General features: G+C 43.0%; 2 protein-coding genes across 4 annotated transcripts in view; one reads left to right on the top strand and one right to left on the bottom strand.

The window, feature by feature from the left end:
* Nucleotides 1-10774, bottom strand: part of SMAD4 (SMAD family member 4) — a 54430-nt gene extending 43656 nt beyond the window's left edge. For all 3 annotated transcript variants that reach the window (XM_019014070.3, XM_004059429.5, XM_055368535.2), the window contains exon 1: nucleotides 10637-10774. The gene's annotated coding sequence lies outside the window, so the exon portion shown is untranslated. The remainder of the gene's footprint in view (nucleotides 1-10636) is intronic.
* On the top strand, nucleotides 10107-21955 carry LOC109024004 (proline-rich proteoglycan 2-like). Its single transcript, XM_055368076.1, has 3 exons — nucleotides 10107-10169; nucleotides 10407-11071; nucleotides 21738-21955. The coding sequence occupies exons 1-3, from the start codon at nucleotides 10107-10109 to the stop codon at nucleotides 21865-21867; spliced, it is 858 nt and encodes a 285-aa protein (XP_055224051.1). The 3' UTR covers nucleotides 21868-21955.
* The last annotated feature ends 3065 nt before the right edge of the window (nucleotides 21956-25020 follow it).

Below are 25020 nucleotides of genomic sequence, written 5' to 3'. Positions count from 1 at the left end.
TACCACATATGAATAAGAATTTGCCAGGCTGAAGGAAAATGATGAGGAAAAGCAGAGACGGATAAGAGCTTTGTCTAGAGTAGGTTCATGGTAGAAAGAGGAGAAAAAACAGCATTAGATTTGTATTAGAAAACTTCAGTGAGAGCCTGGAGAACAGCTTTGGAAAAGGAAATAGAAAACCAGTTAGGAAACAATTACCAGAAAAGCGGTAAGATCCTAGACTGGGGCATGGGCAATGGGCCAAGGAGGGGAGGGGGAAATCAGTGAGCTATTTCTAGGTAGAAAAGACTGGAGTCTTTAACCAACTGAAATATGAAGGGTGAAAAAGGGGGGACAAATAAAAGATGACCCATTTCTAGATAACTCAATGATTAAAAAATTTAAAAGCAGGCATGTAACAAATTCAGCTTTAGATATCTTGAGTTTGAAGAGATGAGAAGTTAGGCCTATCTGAAAGGCACTAACATATACAGGTATTAGATGCACTCAAGAGTTATGAGAGGTAAAAAGTTAGCAAGAAGAGACAGCTGATTCTTGTTATCTGCCTGTTGTGTTTTTCCTCTAGCCTTGCTATTGTAAGCAAGGTTGACCATAGGTATACTAATAAATGGACTAGAAAGCCAAATAACCAAACTAATTAAGATACTCTCTAAAATTAAACAGGCTGAATACTGGCCAGAGAGAGGTTCTCATGTAAATTCATGTATTTTAGGTAAGGAGTGTTGACATTTTTTCTCAGATGTTTACTTTTGAATTAACTGTATTACTTGTGTCAAACATGTATATTCTAGAAGTTGTGTTTTGATCAGTGATCAATAAACTACTTACTATGGGAATATTTGAGAAAAGTGCTTAAATTTTTTTTTTTTTTGAGACAGAGTTTCACTGTGGCCCAGGCTGGAGTGCAGTGGTGCCATCTTGGCTCACTGCCACTTCTGCCTCCTGGGTTCAAGTGATTCTCCTGCCTCAGCCTCCCCAGTAGCTGGGACTACAGGGGCGCATCACCACGCCCAGCTAATTTTTGTATTATTAGCAGAGACAAGTTTCACCACGTTGGCCAGGATGGTCTCGATCTCCTGACCTCATGATCTGCCCGCCTTGGCCTCCCAAAGTGCTGGATTACAGGTATGAGCCACCATGCCCGGCGCAAAAGTGCTTAAATTTAACTAGGGGAAGAGAAAAAAGCTGGGCCTGGTAATATATCAATGTATTACTAGGAAGAAACTCTAAACTTAGGTTTACCAACAGGAAAAAAAGGTGTTAACGGTTAGTGCAACTGTCTGCAGCACAAGCTAAAGACTAAATCCTAGACAGCAAGTTGAGGTTCTTCAAACTGAGGGCAGTTGGCGAACTTCCAAGAGCACATTTATACAGCAATAAAAGCGACAAAAAGTTTTTTTTTTAACTTTTAAGATGAATGACAAAGGACAAATCGAGATGTATGCTTCTTGTTCACCCATGTGTCTTAAATTTAAATGTCATTTTGGTATGCCACCTTCAGTTTAAATGATCTTATTTAAAAATTACCCTTTTTGGATTAATAAATTAAAGGCTGTTAAAAGAAGAAATAACAAAGTACTATAGGTGGACATCAGTTTTTGTGTACCAGCATGTATTTCCCCATTTGTAAAACAGCAGTCTGATTTTCCAAGGAGAATCTCCCCATCTGGCCAGGTGGGACAATTCCCAGACTAACCAGAGCCACCTCCTGGCCACAGTGTTGTTTCTGATGAAAAAGAACCCAAGGCAGGTGAGTGACATAGCTCTAGCACTTCCAATGGAACTACAGAGGGGCGGAAAAAGGCCCTCTTCATGCTTCCTTGAAGCTGGGGATAGTTAGCCTGCAAACTACCTGAGAAACAGAAAGAAAGCAAAGTCAAGAGTCCTGGTGATGCTGCTTGAAACCCTGGATATAGCAATCTGAGGTCAGCTCTATCTCCAGACCAAGCCAATGAATTCCCCTTTTTACTTAAGTCTGACTCTTACGTGTTCCCTGATAACTGAACAGAAACTGAATGACTAACATCCTTAGAAATAACAGCAATATAGTACAAACCATAAAAACAATTCAATCAATCAGTAATTTAGTCGATAATACATAAAAAGTTACTTTAAAACAGCAGCTGTCAAACTCTCTGATCTCAGGATCCCTTTATTCATATTCTTTTTCTGAGACAGAGTCTCAGTCTGTTGCCCAGGCTGGACTGCAGAGGCATGTTCTCAGCTCTCTGCAACCTCCGCCTCCCAGGTTCCAGTGATTCTCATGCCTCAGCCTCCCAAGTAGCTGGGATTACAGACATGTACCACCATGCCCAGCTAATTTTTGTATGTTTAGTAGAGACAGGGTTTCGTCATGTTGGCCAAGTTGGACGTTTATTTATACTCTTCATTATTAAAGACACCAAATAGCTTTTATGTGGGCTATATACATTGATATTTATCATATTATAAATAAATAAAACTACTAAAATTTTTGGTATTTGCTTTATTAATTCATTTAAAATAATAAACCCATTACGTTAATATAAACATCTTATGAAAAACAGAATTTTCTAAAACAAAGTCAGGAATCAGAGTAACACTGTTTTACATCTTCACAAATTTCTCTTAATACCTAGCTTAATAGGAGACAGCTGGATTCCCATATCTGCTTCTGCATTCAATCTGCTATGATATGTTGTTTTGTTTAAAGTACATGAAGAAAACGTGTCTCACATGGACAGCTAATTGGAAGAGAGGAGTATTTTAACAGCCTTCTCAGAAAACAATGGATATTCATCTTTTATTCAACACCAAAACTCAAGTGTCAATTCTGAAAGGTTAGTTGCAATGTGGAATTCACTGTATCAGTGAACTTTTTGGCTCTGGTGTATATAAAAATCCATTTGTCTATGTTGTACTTTGAATGAATCGCCTACCCATGCACGATTTTGTAACATGAATTGGTCATTTGGGAAAATACTGGTTCAATGAGTTACACAGATCTTCCCAGTGTTGACACACTTCCTCATACTGCCCGCCCCCCCCCCCCCCCCCCCCCCCGCCAAGTCTCGCTCTGTAGCCTAGGCCGGAGTGCAGTGGTGTGATCCTAGCTTAATCCAGCCTTGAACTCCCTGGCTGAAGCAATCTTCTCACCTCACCCTCCTGAGCAGCTAGAACTACATGCCACTACACCTAATTTTTATATGTTTTTGTAGAAACAGGGTCTCGAACTCTTGGCCAAAAGCAATTCTCCCACCTCCGCCTCCCACAGTGCTAGAAATATGGGTGTGCAACATCGTGCCCAGCCCAACATATTTTTTTAAATCACATTCCTTAATATCACCACCCATCTCATCAGAAAAGTCTTTAAGTATTAAGAAACTGGCAATTCATAGTGACAGGAGTTTCCCAAAAATCTGATTTTCACTTGAAACATCAGATTTTAGCACTGGCTATAAACGTTCTCCCCGAAGTGGCCAGCTCACTTTATTCATTTCCAAGGAATTACCTGCCAAATACTCAAATCTAAATAGCTATCTGAGCTTATCTGTCATCCTGTTAAATAAAAATAAAAATCGTGTCCCACTAAAAAGCAGCTAGTTCAGCTTGCAGCTCAATCACACAAGTGCTTTTCCTAGAAAAGAACACTGTACTTCAATGTGCAGAAATGCTTTATGCATACTTCCCATTTAATCACACTGAATATTAAAAAGACATATACTCCAGGGTAGAGATTTTTAAAATTAAACCTTTTTACTGCTGCAGCAAGGGGATTATTAAGTGAAACCGGCATTTTTTCAAATGCTTATGTGTGTTTGACTATAAAGAACACAATGAGGACTCATATGTTTGGTATAACTGCCTAGAGTCATTTTAAAGTGCCAGCAGTTTACCCACCACTGCTCCTTCACCACCCATACAAATGTCCTCACAGTGAAAGGGCAAATAATGTCTCAGTTTCATTACGAAAATAATTTTGATTTTGTGAACCCCTTAAATATAAGGATCCTAGGGATCTCCAGGAGTCTGTGGACCATACTTTGGGAACCACTGTTTTAAAAGATGGTGGAAACCAAACTGAATTTTAATAACTGATAACTAAAAAATACATTTCATAAAACTTTTTTTTTGAGACAGTCTCGCTCTGTCAGCTAGGCTGGAGTGCAGTGGCACAATCTCAGCTCACTGCAGCCTCTGTCTCCCAGGCTCAAGCAATTCTCTTGCCTCAGCCTCCTGAGAAGCTGGGATTACAGGCATGTGAGTAGCTGGGATTACAGGCATGTGCCACCATGCCCAGTGAATTTTTGTATTTTTAGTAGAGACGGGGTTTCACCATGTTGGTCAGGCTGGTCTCAAACTCCTGACCTCAGGTAATCCGCACCCCCCTCGGCCTCCCAAAGTGCTGAGATTACAGGCGTGAGTCACCGCACCCGGCCTCATTTCATAAAACTTTTAACTGAAGCAGAGTTTCAAGTCATCTAGCTTATTCTTTCAAAGGGAGATGTATCAAAATCCCCCGCAGGTTAGGCCAGCTCCACTAACTAGAATCAAGGGTGGGGCTGTACCTTTAAAAAGCACTCTGGAAGTCTGAGGTACTGTTAGTTTTACAAAGCATTGATCTAGTCTACAATCTTTACTTTACAAATTATCATGAGTATATGCAACTGATTAAAAAGACTAATTATATAGAAGTTGTATCATTTTTCCTTACAATTAGCCAGCCCCTTCATTATTTCAGCATCTATACACGTTCTTCCTTCAACTAGTTTTAGTAGGCATATTTATGATGTAAGACACACCTAATGTGTTTATGTACAATGATTCCTGGCTTAGCTTACCCCATTAAATATTATTTCCGGTCATCCTTTCACTAGATTATTCAATTTTTACAAGGACTGGCCATCTACTGATAACATATGCTCTAGAATTCGCTAGTGAATATCACTGACAAATATCCTTAATTCATCTTATATTTAGAAATACATTTTGACCTGAAAAGACCTGAATAGCATACATTCATCCATATTAACATACAGAAATAATACCTTATTATAAAAATATATATTCGGTAGCATTCCTAGTTTTAAATCATAAATAAGATTTGGCTAGCCTGGGCAACAAAGCAAGACCCCCGCCCCCCCATCTCTACAAAACAGTTTTAAAAAATCAGCCAGGCGTGGTGGTGCATGCCTGTTGTCCTAGCTACTCTAGAGGCTGAGGCAAGATCTCTTGAACCCAGAAGTTGAAGGTTACAGAGGGCTATGATGATGTTACTGCACTCCATCCTGGGCAACCTGTCTCTAAAAAATAGATAAATAAAGCAGTAAGGATAAGCATACTAAAATAAACAAAACCTTCAGAATCAAGAGGCACTTTTTAAAAATAACACAGATTCCCATGCCTCCTCCACTCCATTCCCATTCTGAAGCAGCATGTGTGTTGCAATCAGATGGGAAAAAATATTTTTATTTTTTTAAATAGCTCTTCCAGAGACAGAGATGAAACTACTCCATAGCCCAGCACTTGGGAACTACTTCAGGTGATGTAAATGGAGAGCTGAACGTGCCCTAGATGATCTCTACAGAAGTACTAGCTAGCTGGCCTAGCTGAGCAAATGTCTCACAGTGTATTAATTAAGCCCTGACAGAAAAAGCCCAATGCAACCCGCCTCTCAGAAACCAGTTAAGTGACTAGTTGATTGGGGGCTTGAAAATGTAAGGTTTACCAAGTAGATTAACGCCCTAAGAAGACAATTTGCATTGGGAGTTATATTTATTTATTTATTTATTTTAGAGATGAGGTCTCACTTTGTTGCCCAGGCTGGCCTTGAAATCCTGGGCTCAAGTGATCCTCCTGCCTTAGCCTCCTGAAGTGCTGAGATTATAGATGTGAGCCACCAGACCAAGCCCACAGGGAGTTTAGATGCTAACTTGGGGACTTAAAGTAATTAGTCTCCAAAAGGAGTACAAGTAAGCATTTGAGAATATACTTTTAAAGAAAATCAACTTCCTATTTAAAATAGTGATGATATACTAACTTCTCATCATGGGAAATACAGCTTCCTAAAACTTACTACCAGACAGTTCAAATAAGCTGAAAGTGAAGAAAGAAACAGAGGAGAAAGGAATAGGTGACAGGAAGGGGGAGAGAAAAGAAAGAGACAGACACAGAAGCAAAGCAAATGTGGCAATACTTTCAAAAGACCCGTTAAGTTAGATGTGTGAGATGGCTACACTGTACATGTGTGTAACACTGTATTAAAGAATGTAAAGCTAACACAAGTGAAACAGTTCAAAAGAAAAAGTCAGAGGACCCTAATGGCTCAATCACTGCGGAGGGCTAACCTGGCTGCACCCTAGACCAACCAAATCATGATTTCTGGGGCTAGAATTCAGGCATCAGTATTTTGTAAAGCTCCTCAAGGGATCTAAAAGTACAGCCAAGATTGAAAACTACTTGCCAGGCGTGGTGGCTCATGCCTGTAATCCCAGCACTTTGGGAGGTCGAGGTGGGACGATCACCTGAACCCAAGAGTTCAAGACCAGCCTGAGCAACAGAGAGAGACCCCGTCTCTACAAAAATTCTTCAAAAAATTAGACAGGTGTGATGGTGTGTGCCTGTAGTCCCAGCTACCGCAGCAGCTGAGGTGGGATTGCTTGAGCCTGGGTGGTAGAGGCTGCAGTGAGCTATGATTGCAGCACTGTACTCCAGGCTGGGGCACTGAGCAAGATGAAAAGAAAAAGGAAAAAAAGGCTAGGCGTGGTGGCTCATGCCTATAATCCCAGCTACCTTGGGAGGCTGAGGTGGGTGGATCACCTGAGGTCAGGAGTTCAAGACTAGCCTTGCCCAAAATGGTGAAACCCCGTCCTCTACTAATAATACAAAAAAGTTAGCTTGGCATGGTGGCGCACCCCTGTAATCTCAGCTACTCGGGAGGCTGAGGCAGGGGAATCGCTTGAACCCAGCAAGTGGAGGTTGCAGTGAGCCGAAATCGTACCATTGCACTCTAGCCTGGGTGACAAGAGCGAAACTCCGTCTCAGAAAAAAAAAAAAGAAAAAGAAAAAGGGAGAAAGGGAGGGAGACAGGAGAGAAGAAAAGACCGTTGCCCTAAACATTGGGAGTAAAAAGGCAATAAAAAGATGAATTCAACACATTTACAAGTTTTCCAAACTGCAAAAAATTCTCATTTGAAATATAAATAATGAAATACAGTCTTTGGGCTGAACGGTCTTTACTGTTACCGCCAATTTTAAACTGATTAAAATGTTAACAGACCCTCTTTACAACTGGTCTTTGGTACTTATCTGATCTATAATATAATTTGCAGTAGCAACTCATCAAGGCTTAGATTATGAGAACCTTATAAATTGTAAGAATCCGACTACCTACCATCTTAGTTTTACATATGTAAGCACTACCCTAGTTTTCATTCACTCTCATAGTTAAAAACAAATATTCCCGGATGCCAATTACACCATGTAATAGTGTTAAGGTGACACAACCTAAAATACCTTGTTCCTGAGAAACTGGAATTCAGTCAAATTTCCCATTACCAAAATTACACATTTTAGAAAGAGAAAACAAAATCCAAAAATTCTAAATCTGACTTATGATCAAGCATATGCTTGACATATGCAAACAGCATCATTCTACAAGTAGCTCAAATGAATATATCTAGATATATTTGTGAACTGTTTGAATTTCTCATTTTAAACCAATTGAGACTTCATCAACTGTTGAACAAAAAGCCCAAAATGTGATAATTTTACAAAACTGTATTAAATGCTGTTATAGGACAGGCGCAGTGGCTCACGCCTCTAATCCCAGCACTTTGGGAGGCCAAGGCGGGTGGATCACCTGAGGTCAGTTGTTCAAGACCAGTCTGGCCAACATGGCGAAACCTCGTCTCTACTAAAAACACAAAAATTAGCCAAGCGTGGTGGCACATGCCTGTAATCCCAGCTACTCGGGAGGCTGACGCAGGAGAATCACTTGAACCCGGAAGGCGGGGTTTGCAGTGAGTGGAGATCGCGCCTCTGCACTCCAGCCTGGACAACAGAGCGAGCCTCCATCTCAAAAAAAAAAAAAAAAATGCTGTGTTATGCTGGTCTAAGTCCTTTAACTGTAGAAAACAATGAAAACATTTTAGTCAGGTTACTTTTATACGCGATTAATGGTCACCTCAGAGTCACCCCATTCATCATGGCTTTAAGACAAAAAAAAATTTTGGGGCGTAACTACACAGTCTTCTAGTTCAACAAAATAAGAGAAATCCAAACGTATATAATGAGCATTGAAATGGCTAATACAAGATGCTTAAAGAACCACTCTAAAAAAAATTCGCTGGATTAAAAATGAAAAAAATGGTTAGTCATGAACTAGAGAGGGACAAAATGAACTAAGTTTAAACATCGACAAAACAACATGTTTTCACCAAAATAGGCAAAAATTTAGACAAGCCGAAATATGCAGTTTAAATATAATGAACCCTGCAGATTCTGTAGGGTTAACCTCCCTAGCAGAGGCCTCAGTAACTCACACCTCAATTAGAATAGTGTCTAATGATGTTACTGTAACACACTGGCTCAATCAGAAAAAAACTGCTTCCAAGTGGGAGAGCTGGAGTGTGACTGGGCAGCGTAAATTAGGTTAATTCTCGCTCCTTAATTTGCGGGGAGAAAGAAAAACTGAAAGGGAATACAGAAAAAGAATTCACACACAATCGCTCGACTAAAATGTAGCTTAAGAAAGTGAAGCACGGGTTTTTAAAAGTAAGATTTGCTGCTTCCTAGTAGAGGGAGAATTGCTTCAAACAGCAAAGCTATCATAAAAGATCAATCATTCATGTAAAACTTATTCCAAAATATTTCAAAGTGACTTTCTCAGCACAAATTTTCATTAAGTCTGAAAAACAGATATGCAGTTTGGTTTTTTCTAAACTCAAGATTTACAATGAAGGCAGTGACCTAAACAGAAACATACACTCCCACTTCAAAAATTAAAAAAACGAAGATGCAATACTTCTTTAAAACTCGCCCAAAAACCTGGAAAGCAAAGAAAAAGCCACTTCTATTAATAGAGTCACAAAATGTTACAACGACTTTTATCAAAAGAAGCTTTTAGTTTTAATTCCAACAACTTAAACCTACGTAATTCACCATCGTCTTTAGACCTAAAGCTACTCCAAATTACAAATGCTTGGTCCATCTCTATTACATGTGTTCTGTAACAAACCCATTTAAGTAAACAAAATCATGACAGCATTATGGAAGAAACACTAATTTTAAAAACCGTATTTTTAAATGTTAATCATTTTACAGTTTGGAATATCATGTACTAATCATATCAGAACTTTCCAATATCGAGAGAGTAAGTCCTTAGCATTAAAAAAAGTTACCTTTTAGAACTTCCTATATTTCAACTGAAATATATATTATCTAGTCTCTGCAGGGTATGGCAAAAGTAATTTACGAAATCCACCATAAAAATTATTCAAATGCCATATTCTAAATCTAATTATGAAATTACGCATTTTTTTTTTGATACTAAGTGGTTTTTGCCAGCAAAAAGGAGTGAACCTACTTCTTAAAACACCCGAGTAACCAAGCTGCTACTAAGAGTAGAAGGATGTTAATTCTGGCAAAAGTCAAAGGTTACTAACAAAAATAAGCTAAGATTATATGTTTGCAGAAAGTCAATTCAGGGTAATTCCGCTATTATCCTGTTGTGTTTATTATTCCTAAATAACTGGCAATTCCACCTTAAACTACGGTGCAAAAACTAAATGCATTAAGAAACTAATTTGGAAATAAATGTGTTTTTTTAAATAAAAACAAACGTACTTAGGTTTTTGAAGGGAAACAGCTATCAATCTTCAACAGGGCTTTTTAAAGCCTCTGCACCAGCAAATAAACCTTTCAGGTTAACTAAACACACTTGTGTCTTTGAAAATCTAGTTTGAGAAATCCTAACAGCAGTTTGGGACAAGTGATGGAGCCACCGCCCTCCACCCTACACCAATTTCACTGTCAGTACACGCAGTGCTAACAGTAAGATCAGCTGTGTCTTTTATTAGGAAGCATGTTTTATTGGGGGCAAGGAGGGGTTCAGTTAGGTGCTAAGAATGTGTCCTGCATACCGCTGTCACTCTCAGTACTCAAAAAGTAAACATATCAAAGCCAGAAGCGTAAACTGGCATGACAAGACTAGGAAGAGAAAGTAGGGGACAAAGACAAAACAGAAATTGGCTGGAGAAAATAAATTTAGACAAACAATTTACAACTTTCACTTAGACCCAAAGGCAACACATTCCAGCCGACCCAACGCGCTCAGCCGGGGCGACCGTGAAACTACTGAGAACAACAAAGAGGAGCGGCGGCCGCGGCAGGAGTCCCGTCCGAGTTTAACTTGATTCTCCCACGAGCTGCAAGCGGAGCTGGGGGCCGGAGGGACGCGAGGCACCGCCGCCCGGCATTCAACCGGCCCGCCCGGCCCGGCTCGTCAGGCGGCCGCGGTCGCCCTCCCAGAGGATTCCGCGCGCTCCCCGCCGCCGCCACCGCCGCCGTCGTCGGGAGCCCGCCGCGGGGCGGGGGAAGCCGCGGGCGGGGTGCGCGGGCCCGGCCGGGGGAAGGGGAGGGGACATGGCGCGGTTACCTGGGCTCGGGCGGTGGCGAGGGGAGTCCGCTCTCCCGCCGCTGCTGGTCCGCGGACGCACCGGGCCCGTAGCTTTCCCCGGCGGCCCGGAGAGCTCCTCGGCCCCCGCCCCGAGGCGTCCCGGCCAGGCCGCCCCTCCTCAGCGCCGCGCCGCTGCCCGCGCGGGCCGGACCGCCTCGAGCTCCGGGGCCGCCCTGCGGCGGGGGGCCTCTCTCGCTGGGCGCCTGGCTCCCCTCACCCGCTCCCACCCCCTGGGCGGCCGCGGAGCCTAGGGGAGAGCAGGAAGGGCCTCCCGAGGAGAGCGGGAGGGCGCGAACGCAGGCTCCGCCACCCAAACCGCTCCGTTACCGCAGCGGCGACGACGACCAGGGCCGTGTTGTTGCTGCCAACTTGTCGAGAGGCCACTGAGCATGCGCGCGCGGGGACCACATCCGGGTAATTTCAGGGTTTGGCCCTTTTCCCCCGCAGCTTTCCTTTCTCCCGGCTGCCCCCGCCTCCCGCCCCGAGTGACGGGGAGGGTCGCTCTGCGCAGGCGCCTGCAGGGCAGCGCCAGCCGGCGGGCGGCTCTGAATCTGGACCTGGGCCAGGGCCTGGGCCTGGGCCTCAGCGCGGGCGGAGGCGAAGGCCTGTTTGAGGTAGTGGTCGCCGGGGAAATTGGCATCTCTTTGCAAAAAAGTACCTAAGGAGCGCGGGAGAGCTCGGCGTAGAGTGGGCGTCCAGTAAGTGTTTATAAATAGCTATTAGCCCGGCCTTTGTTGTTTTTTTGTTTTGTTCTGTGTTGAGGACCTGCGTAGGCACAAAAATTGGCCTTCAACAGCCAGTCGACAGCTCTGGGGACAAGGTGGCTAGGTTGTAGGAGTTCACTTCGGGAAGAAACAGACGCTGGCGGCACCTTCCTTCTCTTTCTGGCAGCCCCGAATCACGAGCCCCAGAGGTGTTTACACTCGAGAGACGCACAGGACAGTCAAGGAATCACATATTGAAGAGCCTTGCCAGGCGTTGTAAGTGTGAGTGGATTTTGCTGGAAGAGATGTAGGCGCACTCTCGGAGCTGGAGGGGAACTTCGAATCCTACGACACACCTGTTAACTAGGTTACCTGTTTGTTTGGTGGGGGAAGGCATAGGCTCTGCTTTTGACTTTATGCCTCTTTTAGTTCACATTTTTTACAAGACGCATGCATTTCTTTTTCATTTAAAACGCATTAATGATTTATTGTCACCAACCAGGAACTACTTTGGAACTACTTTTAGTCCCTCCAAAACCAATGATTAGCCAGTTCTGAAGTCATTTCTTAGGTCACGTCGCCCAGAAAATCTCTACACCCATCGTACGCCTTCGCCACTCATACTCAGTGCTTCATTCTATCCTTCACATCACCGCCTGGGCCATTCCCTCTTTTACCAGAAAGCCCCTAAAGCTCGAAACTGGTGTTCTCTTACCCCTGGGGTTTATGGAGACCAGTTTTAAGGGAATTCATTTCCACAGCTTCCATTGCTATATATTCTATTTTCTAAAATTGCCCAGCTTGAGAAAGGAGCTGAGGACACAGCATCCCCTTGCAAAACTGTCCTCCCACCTTACAAAAGAAAGTCAAAATTCTCACCCACTACTAAGGTGCATGGGATCAATGCAGAACCTCCCCAGCAATCCAAAAGGGACAATTCAAAAATCAGTATCTATGCTGAGAAAGTAAATGACCTTAGTGAATGGATATTAAATTATTTTTCAAGTCAGATAGTTTTCAAATCTTTTCTGTCAACAAAACTGAAGGAAGATCTGTCAGCTGATAGATTACAAAACATGATTTGGTAACAGATAAATATGTGAATCTTAGGTAATATACCTCAGAAGAAGTTTTTAAGAAATTGAGACATTGTTATAACTAAACTTCTTCTATTCCATCTGTATTAGTTACCTATTGCTGTATAACAATCTCACCACAAATATAGAAGCTTAAAACAACAAACATTTATGATCTTACAGTTTCTCTAAGTCAGGATTCCAGGCATGGCTTAGCTGGGTCCTCTACAAAGTGAGGCTGGAACAAAGGATCTGCTTCCAAGTTCATGTGGTTGTTGGCACCATTCAGTTCCTTGCAGGCTGCAGGACTGAGGGCCTTAGTCCCTTGCAGGCTGTTGGCTGGAGACCCCCTCTGTTCCTTGCCATGTGGTGCTCTCCATAGGGAAGCTAACAATATGGCAGCTTGCCTCTTCGAAGCCAGCAACGGGAAGAGTCTCAGCAAGACACTGGTTTCAATCTTATGTAACATCATCACATACACAGTATCACTCATACTCTGTCACCTTTGCCATACATTGCTGGCCAGAAGCTAATCACAGGCGCCACCTACACTGAAGGGGAAGGAAACACACAAAAGCTTGAACACCAGGAGGTGGGAATCATATGGGGCCTCTTTAGAGTGTACCACACCATCTATTTATTTATGCAAATGATATTCCCTGTAAGCTCAACCTCTTCTCAGAATTTCCCTTCAGGTTCCCTTCACCTTTTTACTTAAGGAAACCCAACTTTGCCTGGGGACACTGCTCCTCCTTCCACCTCTCAAGTAGTGGCAACTGTGTTTTCTTTTTTTTTTTTTTTTCATTTTTAAAATAGATCAGTTTTATTCTGTTAGTTCCATAAAAACAATGTAAACGCAAGCGTTCTGTATATCTTGCTGGTGAATTCGCATAATGTTTAGTTCCCTGATCCTTGACCTCCTCGTCTTCTCCAGTTATTTTCTGTTTGGACTACTGGCCACAGGAGTGGAGTGGGATTGGGGCTTAGGAGAGACCAATGTGGCCTTTTGGTATGACTTGTTTTATTGCTTGCCCTCTCAGCACACTCCTGTTACTCCTAACACAAAGGTTGAGATTTAAGCCCTTAAACCTGTAGGTTTCACCGTCAGCTTTTTCTTTTTTTTCTTTTTTTTTTTGGCATAGGCATTACTAGGGGCGTGAATGGGAGACTGGTATAGAAAGTGGTGAGGAGCCGAAGCCAACAAATTGCTTTAAACACAAGATGAAAATGCTCTGTTCTGTCCTCACGAAGAATCACCTAATACTGGTGTGAGGCATCTCACTTAGCTGTGGAAAAGTCCTTGGAATTAGATCTCAGAAAGACAGTTCCAGCTTTAAGACAGTAAAACCTTTTGGCAATGGGCTAATTGCCTTAAAGGAAAGAAGAGTTCTTACTTGAAAGACCTTGCAGGTGGAGAAATTGTCCTACAAAGATTCTTGGAAATGTTAGTGGAGATAACTGACATGGGTAGCTGTGGGACAACCAGGAACTGTCAACAGCCCGATATCAGCAAAACCAGGACAGCCAGTTAATAGTTCTTCAGTTCTCTTATGGTCACAAATGTAATTTTATTTTATTTAGCCTTGTGGAGGTTCTGCAACAAATGTAATTTTAAAGGAATTGGGAGCCAGAAAGATAAATGCAACTCCTTCAACTATGTGACAGGGCAGACTGGTTAATCTGGGTTCCCAGAGTGTGGAGCAAGTGCCCCGCATCAGAGAACAGCCCAGGGGGAACTTGCATGATGCCGAACCCCACAGGACAGAATTACTTCCGGCAACTGTGTTTTCAACCTTCAGCTTCTTAGTGCCTGGAGGTGAGATAGGTTTCCTTCTTGCTTCTCAACATTGCTTCCAGGTCATCCCCCTCCTCCTCTAAACCAGCAGCTTTAAATCTTGCTGTCCGATGCCTCTATCGCTGACCTCACCCCACTTCATCTCTGCACAATTTGCTCCTGACAGTCACTCCAATGCCACTTCTGTCCTAGTGCTAGGTGGTTATAAGATCTTCCCAGTACCCTGGCCTCTCAGTTCGTTTTCTTCTTCTTCAAGGATCTTCTTTCATTGCTTCAATTTTATGATCTTACAGTTTCTCTGGGTCAGGAGTCCAGGTGTTGCTTAGCTGGGTCCTCTACAAAGTGAGGCTGGGACAGCGGATCTGCTTCCAAGCTCATGTGGTTGTTGGCAGCATTCAGTTCCTTGCAGGCCTCAGGACTGATAGCCTCAGTCCTTCCTGGCTGTTGGCTGGAGACTCCCGCTGTTCACCATTAACCTCAGGTAGACCCTTAGTGCTGTTCAGCAATTCTCTTATACTTCCCTGTTCCGCTCTTCTGGATTTTATACCTTCTCTGTCCTCTAACTTACACATCCTCCCCTTGATCATTCTAGATTTTGTACCTTCTCTAACTTCAAACTTGCACATATCCTAACTCAGCCACTTCCTCCCATGGTCATAATCACCGTAGCCTTATCAAACTCTGCAACTTCTTCATTATCTCAGTTTCAAACATCTGACACCCCAATCACCACCTCAGTTTTCCAGATCACTCCCTATAGTACTCTAACTGCAACAATTCTTGAACCCTCATATCTGCTGTCACCCAGCCTCAACCCCCAGCCAATCACAATCACTCTTACACATGCCCTCAGCCCCCTTGCCTTTTTTTCCCTTTGTTGTGCTTGCTTGGCAAAGCCACAACCCTGATTCAAGCTGGCACCCATGCATCTGAATGTGGCGAGAGAAGAACACAATCACACTGACTATTTTCACTTTAATTTAATCACCATGAACCTCAGATAGACCCTTAATGCTGTCCAGCAATTCTACTTCCCGCCTCCATTCTTCTGGATTTTGTACCTTCTCTGTCCTCTAAGTTGCACGTCCTCCCCTCGATCATTCTCAATTAATAGCCTTGTTTGAGAAAATTGAAGCAATGAGAGAAAAAATTCCACAGAATCTCAGCATCACCCACACCCACATACCAGCCTCTACTTTGCCTTCCCCACCCTCACATGGTTGAATTGCCGTGCTCCTAGCTAAAGGAGCATTGTCACCAAGACATAGATTCCAGTCCTATCTTGCCTAATCAAGATCCTCACTGTCACTCCAGCAATTATCCGCCTATTCTGTATTATCAGTATTTCTCTACTGGGTCATTCTGATAAGCTTACAAGCAGCTGTGATTTTTCCAATCCTACAGATTCTTCTCTTTGACCTATTTCTACTGTCAGCTATCACCTATTTCTCTACTCCCTTTACAACAAAACTTCTAAAAGAGTTTTCCATACTTTGTCTGCAGTTCTTCTCCCATTCTGCAATAGCAGAATACATCCCATACAATACCATTTATACAAAGTTCAAAAACATGTCAAGCATGATACGTATGTTAAGACTCCATACATATGTAGTAGGATCATTACACGCGAGGTACACGTGTGGCGTATTTTAGGTCATCAGCTGAGTGTTAGGTTTCCCATCCTCTCTTAAACTCCATTCATGCTTTCATCCTTAACTACCATATCAAAACCACTCTTGTGAAGGCCAACAATGAACTTCACATTGGCTAAACCCGATGATCTAGTCTCGGTTCTCATCTTATCTGTAACAGCTGACACAGCTCATCACTTGATTCTCTTTTTTTAACCACATCCTCTTGGTTTTCCTCCTTCATTCGTGGTTCCTCCTTCCCTGTCTTCTTTGCTGGGTTCCATCTCTTCTCTCAGACCCCTTAACTGGGGCTTATTCCCTGAACTCTTTATTTTTTTGAGACAGAGTCTCTCTCTGTCACCCAGGCTGGAGTGCAGTGGCATGATCTCGGCTCACTGCAACCTCTGCCTCCCAGATTCAAGCAATTCTCCCTGCCTCAGCCTCCCAGGTGGCTGGGATTACAGGCGCCCGCCACCACACCCGGCTAGTTTTTGTATTTTTCCGTAGACAGGGTTTTGCCTTGCTGGCCAGGCTGGTCTTGAACTCCTGACCTCAAGTGATCTGCCTGCGTCAGCCTCCCAAAGGGCTGGGATTACAGGCATGAGCCACTGCACCTGGTCCCTTGAACTCTTTTTAATCTATACTCATTTCCGTGATCTCATCCAGTCTCCTGACTTTCAGTACCATCTAAGATATATAATATCATCATATATGATGACAACTCTTAAATTTATATCTCCAGCTCGGATCTCTTACCTGAACTCCAGATTCTGATATCCTCAAACATGTCACAAACTGAGCAATATTCTCCCTCAAACCTGTTGAACCCACTAGCTTTCCAATCTCATTTGATAACTCTATTGTTCAAGTTGTTCAGACCAAAAACCCTGAGTAGTTTCACTTTAATTTCATCACCATGAACCTCAAGTAAATCCTTAGTGCTGTCCAGCAATTCTGGATTCCCCTCGTTTTCTCACACCCATGTCTAATCCACAGAGCATCCCTAACCACCTCCACTGCTGCTCCCTGGTCTGAGCCACCATCATCTCATCTTTGGATTCATCTTCTAAAAGCTCTCCCTGTTCTCACGCTTGCCTCTTCCCAACATAATAGCTAGAGAGATCCTTTTAAAATAAAAGTCAGGGCCGGGCACAGTGGCTCACGCCTATAATCCCAGCACTTTGGGAGGCCAAGGCGGGCAGATCACGAGGTCAGGAGATTGAGACCATCCTGGTTAACCCGGTGAAACCCTGTCTCTACTAAAAATTACAAAAAAATTAGCCAGGCGTGGTGGCGGGCGCCTGTAGTCCCAGCTACTCAGGAGGCTGAGGCAGGAAAATGGCGTGAACCCAGAAGGCGGAGCTTACAGTGAGTGGAGATCGCGCCACTGCACTCCAGCCTGGGTGACAGAGCGAGACTCCGTCTCAAAAAAAAAAAAAAAAAAGTCAGACATCTTCACTCTGCTTAAATCCCTGCATTAAATGATCCTCATTTCATTTAGAGTAAAAATCCACATCCTTACAATAGTCTAAAGGGTTCTATAAGATCAGCATCACCACTCCACCCTGAGCATTACTTCTCTAATCTCATCTCCTATCAGTCATTCTCCAATATGTTCTAACCTTCCCGACCTCTTTTCTTGTCCCTAGAAGATGCCAGCCATGCTCCCAAGTTAGGGCCTCTGCACTGGCTGTGCCCTCTGCCTTGTACATGTTCCCCCAGATATCTGCATTGCCAACTCTCTCACCTCCTTTGGTCAAAAGTGACCTCATTGAAGCCTATCTTGACCTTTTAAAAATCACAGCCCATTCTTAACTCTCACAGTACACTCAAAGCCCCTTTACCCTGCTTTTTGTTTTGCTATAGCACTTCTGACATACTATATGATTTACTTATGTGTTGTGTTTATTGTTTATTGCCTATTACCCCCCGCTAGAATGTAAGCTCCATGAGGGCAAGGATTTATCTGTAGTGTTTACCAGTGTATCCCAAGTGCCTAGAGTAGCTATTGACACGTAGGAGGTGCTCAATAAATATTTGTTGAATGAATGAACAAGGTGTTTGTGCTTCTATCCATAGAAGTGAAAACTAGGATTAGGTTTGACCCAATTCTATTTCATTCAGCAAAAATACCCTTTAATTTTAATAGATACCAAAATATGTAATATTTTATGTTGTTTAGATCAATTAGATATTAAAATTATACAATCAAAATGAGCTTTTTAAGCTTATCAGACTCAGTCAAGAATTTTTTTTAAAAATTTTTTTTGTAGGGAAATACGATAGGTTGATCAATAAAAGACTCTCCAGCTTAAAATATTATATTAAAATATTGAGGGGTAAGTGGAATGGAAATACAAGATAAGAAAAAAAAAGAGTGATGTAAAATTTATTTTAAAGAAAAGCTTGTTCATGTATTTTTTAAATGGTTGATAGATGCATTATGATCTTTAAATTTCCTTGGATACGTTTAAAGAATGATGTAACAATCTTATTTTAAAATGCCAATACTTACGCCAGAAATAACAAACCTTACTATTATTTAAACTTGTGATGAAACATTTTAGATATGACCTTTAAAAGTACAAGAAGAAACAGTTTTAGCCAGGCGTGATGGCTCATGCCTGTAATCCCAGCCACTCAGGAGGCTGAGGTGAGAGGATTGCTTGAGCCCAGGAGTTTGAGGCTGCAGTGGGCCATGATCATGCCACTGCACTCTAGCCTAAGTGACAGAATGAGACCCTATCTCTTATTTTAAAAAAAAAAGGACGGAAGGAAGGAGAGAGAAAGAAAGAAAAAGGAAAGAAAGGAAGGAAGGAAGAAAAAAACACAGTTTTTCAAATTTCTTTTAGGAGAAAAGCAAGCAAGAAATCTTGAAGACCATAGTTCCAAAGCACTCAAAGGGAGCCAAGCTACTGCCAGTTCCACATAGATCTCTGATGGGCGCAGGCAAAGACTTGAAAGGTTTATTTTCCTTTTGTTTTATTTAATGGTTTTACCTCCTATGAATAGGAGCTTTCTAAGGGTGAGGAGAATATAGAAGTTTAATCTTTTCATCCTAGGGATGGAGACAGAGTGCTCTTCCCTCAAGCAAAGGACCTCCTGGCACAAGTTAGCATCATGATATTTTAGTGTCAACCCAATGTTTTGGGTTTGGTTTGGTTTGGTTTTTTAGAGATGGGGTCTTGCTGTGTTGCCTTGGCTGGACTCAGACTCCTGCGTTCAAGTGATCCTCCTGCCTCAGCCTTCTGAGTAGCTGGGGACTACAGACATGCACCACTGCACCCAGATTAATCCAGTGATTTTTAAAATAATTGCAGTTGCTCCTGAAAATTACTTGACATCGATTAACCTAAATATTACAAGTGATTCCCACATTCCTAAAAGCAATAAAATAAACTCTGTCATCTCTTTGGCTTAAAGTATACAGCCATAGAAATGTATTACCTATTCAAAATATTAGATTGAAACTGGATTCAAACTTGAGATTCAAAATGACCGGAATCCAGGCTGTGTCTGGAATATTCTTGTTCCTGTCCTTTAGGACTCAGTGGTCCTCTAGGAATGGTGCCCTGCTGTGTCAGAGTTGGCTGCCCTTTCTTTCTGCTCCCAGACTAGGCTGTGAGTTCCCTGAAGATAGAGGTTCTCCTTCCCCCGCGTTCTCTGAGTGCCCAACACTGGGCTTGCCCACGGCAAGTGTCAGAGAAGCGAGAGATGAGGCTGGGAAGATGGATCTGGGGCCAGACAACGAAGGTAGCTGTGCTGATGAATTGAACTCCATTCAGGACCAGATATGCTTGGGTTTTTTTCTTCTTTTTCTTAAAATCTTATTGAGGTATAATTTACATATTATAAACTCGACGCAGTGGACAATTTGATGCATTTGGGCAAATATATGCAATGTGTAACCACCACTACCAATCAAGTATTAGAACACCTCTATCCCTCCAAAAAGTTCCCTTATGCCCCTTTGCAGTCAGTGCCACCTCCCAACCATATGTTCCTGTCCCCAGGCAACCACTGCCATGCTGTCTGTTCCTAAGGCGTTTTTTCTAGAATTTCACATAAATGGAATATTTCCATATGCAGTCTTTTGTATTTGGGTTCTTTCACTCAGTGTGTTGTTTTTGAGATCCAGAATGTTACTGTGTATCAGTAGTTAGTTCCTTTTTATTGCTTAGTAGTATTTCATTTTATGTATATGCAAAGCCACAGAAACAGAGGTAGATTAACAGATCAGTGGTTGTCAGGAAAATTGGGAGGTATAGGGTTTCTTCATGAGGTGATGGAAATGTTGTGGAATCAGATAGTGCTGAGAGTTGTACAACATTGTAAACATACTAAGAGACACTGAATGTACACTTTGAAATGGTTAAAATGGTGAACTGTAGGAAAATTTTATGTTTAAAAAGCTAGATTTTAGCAAGCACCACAAGCATGTTACTAAGTGAATAATCTTTGCAGTCTCACTGACTTGATTCAAGTCCCCATGTCACTCCTTACTAGCTATGAGACCTTGGACAAATGATTCTAAGTCTCAGATTCTTCTTCTGTGAAGTAGGGGTAAAAATACAGCCCATCTCACAGAGCTGCAGTAAAAACGAAATGAGACAATGCACTTGAAGCACTTGGCATGGCGCTGACAAGTGCCCGATCAGTGGCAGCTTCTTGTTTAATCCACCTGCACCTGCCATGTGTCAAGCCCATTACGTGTCTTCATCTATTTGATTCAACATGAAGGAGGGACTATTCCCAATTTACAAGTGATGAAACTGAACCATTAAGAGATTAAAAAGTCACTTGTCCCCATATTGAGGGACATTCTGTAACATAACTAGTCTATAATTTTCAAAAATGTCAATATCATAAAAGCTTTTCTTTAAAATAAATTTTACATCACTCTTTTTTTTCTTTTCAGGCTTTCTTTCACAAAGCCTGAAAAACTGTTCCAGATTAAAGGAGACTAAATACACAGGACAAGTAAATGTCATACATGATCCTGAATTGAATCTGGGGAAAATTTTTGCTACGAAGGACCTTATTGGGACAATAGACATGATTGGAAAATAGCTTATAGATTAGACTATAGGTATATAATAGATTATGGATTAGATATAATAGACTATAGATTAGATAATAGTAAGGTTTCCTGATTTTGATAACTGTAGCATGCAGGCCAGAACTAGGGCGAGACAACAGAGGCTCCTAGGGTACAAAGTTGAAGGAAGCCCTCTTGAAGGGCCACTCATGCTCAGGCCTTGTTAGCCTCCATCTAGTTCTAGCCCTGGTGTTGTCGTTATATAGGAAAATGTCCTTGTTTTCAGAGCTACACACTGAAGTATTGAGGGTAAAGACATGCCAGTATATGCAATTAACTCTCCAAGAATTCAGGAATAATCATCATACATAGGTAGAGAGAAAAAAATGATAAAGTATACACTGCAAAATGTTAATAGTTGGTGAGTCTACGTAAAGTATTTACAGAAGTTCTTTGTACTATTCTTTTTTTTTTTTTTTTTTTTTTTTTTTTTTGAGATGGAGTCTCAGTCTATCACCCAGGCTGGAGTGCAGTGGCACGATCTCGGCTCACCACAACCTCCGCTTCCCGGGTTCAAGCCATTGTCCTGCCTCAGTCTCCCAAGTAGCTGGGATTACAGGTGTGTGCCACCACGCCCAGCTAATTTTTTTATTTTGAGTAGAGATGGGGTTTCACCATGTGTTGGCCAGGCTGGTCTTGAACTCCTGACCTCGTGATCTACCCATCTCGGCCTCCCAAAGTGCTGGGATTACAGGCATGAGCCACCATGCCCGGCCCTTTGTACTATTCTTGCGACTTTTCTGTGAGTTTGATTTTTTTTTTTTTTTTAATTTTAGGTCACTTGTCCCTGTGATGAAGTTCACAGCAGAGCTGGAATTTGAACTCTCTGCCCACAGAGTGTGGCGTGGTGCTATCTGCAACCCAAATAGCTCTACCCTGAAGCCAGGGCCTGGGAGGGCCTGCTGATCAGATGCCTCAGAGCAGCATTTCTCCTACTTTATTGCACACAGATCACTTGGGGAGCATGTTAAAAAGTAAATCCTGATTCCTTGGATTTGAGGGTGGGCTGGAGACTCTTCATTTCTAATAAGCTCTCAAGTGAGGCCAATACCGCTGGTTCCAGAGGCAAAGCCCTAGAATCCAGGGTCTAGAACTGTGTAGGACCTAAATCTAAAATGTACTGGGGAGGGGAATAATGGAACACTAAATTATTTAGGAGACAGTTCACAGTCATGATTCTACCCACCTAAAATGCTCTGTGATGAAAGTTAAATTTTCGGACATCGTTTCCGTTGAATAAACATGTAGAGTGAGCCTACTGGTTGCCATATCTTAGAATGCAGAATTGAATGGCAATGGATATGAACTGAAACAGAGTTTATCCAGTCTTTCCCTTCCCCCAGTAGACGCCAGATCAGACTTACATCTAGACAGATTTTAGTCCCTCAGGTGAACTTGGCATCTAACGGTTTTCCTCAGTGTCACAGGTACAAGAGAGAACATCACAAGGAGGGAGTGCTGGAAATGACAAGTTCATCCAAAACAAACCTGCCAGGCACGGTGGCTCACGCCTGTAATCCCAGTACTTTGGGAGGCCGAGGCAAACCATTTGAGGTCAAGAGTTTGAGACTGGCCTGGCCAACATGGCAAAACCTCGTCTCTGCTAAAATACAAAAATTAGCCAGGCATGGTGGTATGTGCCTGTAATCCCAGCTACTCAGAAGGCGGAGGCAGGAGAAGCGCTCGAGCCAGGGAGGTGGAGGTTGCACTGAGCTGAGATTGCACCATTGCACTCCAGCCTGGGCTACAGTGCTATGGTGTCATTTCAGTGATAAAAGTTAATGAATATCTGTGTTACTTTCAACTCTGAGGAGGAAAACAATCTACCTAAACACCACCAAATTATTTCCATATTCTTTAAGCATTTTTCTTATTTATTTATTTATTTATTTATTTTTTGAGAGGGAGTCTCACTCTGTCACTCAGGCTGGAGTGCAATGACATGATCTCGGCTCATTGCAACCTCCGCCTCCCAGGTTCAAGCAATTCTCCTCCCTCAGCCTCTTGAGTACTTGGGATTACAGGTGCTCACCACCACACCCGGCTAATTTTTGTATTTTTTAGTAGAGATGGGGTTTCACCATGTTGGCCAGGCTGGTCTTGAACTCCTGACCTCAGGTGATCCTCCCACCTCGGCCTCCCAAAGTGCTGGGATTACAGGCATAAGCCACCGTGCCCGGCCTCTTTAAGCATTTTTCTTGGGAGACAACCTTGAGGAAAAATAATTTTAGCTTAGACCAGAATCACAGTTACTATTTTTTTTTAAACTTTTAAGAATAATCAAGAGTTACCTTTTTGAGGTAAGAATTAGGTCCAGCAGGTGGGTATTGAAGAGAGAAGGAGACTGTGAGCGCTTGGGTGAGCACAGACCTCATGTCTGCTCCTCAGGACAAACTGTGTGTAAGGGGCAGAGAAGGGAGGGGATTCCAAGACCCAGCCCCTCCTCCAAGGAAAGATGGAAAATCCATCACTGCTCTGAGGCTCCCAGAACACTCGCCCCTCTAATGTCTGCTGTCCCTTTCTCCCAGAGCTGCTGCTGCCTCTCTGCTTTTCCTTCTTCCCCTTTCCTTTCCCTAGCCGACTTTTGCTTCCCTGGCACTTCTGACATGCTTCTCCCAGCTGCTGCCCTTGAACTGCAGCCCCCTTCCTTCCCTCTGTGCTGTACCACCCAGGGGAGCCGGCTCCCAGGATGAGCTGCAGCACAGTGCTTTCTCAGGTTGAGGGAGCCTCCTCCAGGGCTCGGGTACCAAGGCATCTACATCTTTAATCACGAAGGAAATAGCACCACATAACCCTGGCCATAGGTGTTTCCCTCCCTCCTCCTTTTCAGGGAGGCTGGTTCCCAGGTCACCTCCTACCTGGTTCAACAATAACATCCCCCATCTTTAAGAAAAATGCTGTGGTTCAAAAGCCCCTCTGGGCCCAGCTGCCTTCCCCAGTACACAGATCATCTCCATTGCCAGGGAGCTGCAAAGTGGCTCTGCACTTGCCAGAGGCTACACTGGTTAGTTAGAATGCGGGTCCTGACTGCAGGCCTAACCACAGTCCACAAAAGCTCCCCAGAGAGTGTTCTTTGTTGGTAGGTTTGACACAAAGGCCCAGGAATGCGGCTTACACAGTCCTGACCCTACAGCTGGCCCTCCATCCTCACTGCTCTCCCAGGAGAAGATGGGAACTGGCTTCTTCAGCCAAGGACAAAGCCACGGTGGACAATCGCAGACCCAGGCCCAAGGTTTGCCCTGTCTCCTGCCTCCATCTTTACAAATTTCATGCATGAGGCCAACTCCCCTCCTACTGATGACTCCATCTCCTCCGTTGATCTCATCCAAACAACCTCAAGCCACTCCACTGGCACTTGATTTTGTAGTCTTGTGTGTATACATTCCACTTCATTATGAGACGGTAGATAGAGGCTAAGACAATGGATGAGCTTTGAAGTCAAATGGACAAGCATTCAAATCCTGGCTCTATCTCTGTGCCCTCCTGGCAAGTTACTGAACCTGTCTCACCTTCAGTTGCTTCGGCTATAAAAGTAGGTATAACACTTGTTCAAATTTTTCTTTTCCTAAGATTTAAATGAAAATTCTCATCCAACAAAAATTTATTGAATTTCTACTGTTTGCCAGGCACTGCTCTAGATGGAGATACAGTGTGAGACAAATTTCCTGGTCCTTAAAGAACTTATTAAATACATTCTTTTTTTTTTTTTTTTTTTGAGACAAAGTCTTGCTCTGTCACAAGGGTGGACTGCAGTGGCGCGATCTCAGCTCACTGCAACCTCTTACTCCCTGGTTCAAGCGATTCTCCTGCCTCAGCCTCCCAAGTAGCTGGGATTACAGGCATGTGCCACCACGCCCAGCTAATTTTTGTATTTTTAGTAGAGATGGGGTTTCACCATGTTGGCCAGGATGGTCTCAATCTCCTGACCTCATGATCCACCCACCTTGGCCTCCCAAAGTGCTGGGATTACAGGCGTGAGCCACTGTGCCCGGCCGCTTAAAGAACTTATTAAATACATTCTTTATAAAGACACATACATGCATATGTTTGTTGCTGCAT

The sequence above is a fragment of the Gorilla gorilla genome, chromosome 17 (assembly GCF_029281585.2).
Source record: "Gorilla gorilla gorilla isolate KB3781 chromosome 17, NHGRI_mGorGor1-v2.1_pri, whole genome shotgun sequence".
NCBI classification, from domain to species: Eukaryota; Metazoa; Chordata; class Mammalia; order Primates; family Hominidae; genus Gorilla; species Gorilla gorilla.
The sequence above is the reverse complement of the archived record's forward strand: the minus strand, read 5'-3'. Positions and strand labels throughout refer to the sequence as shown.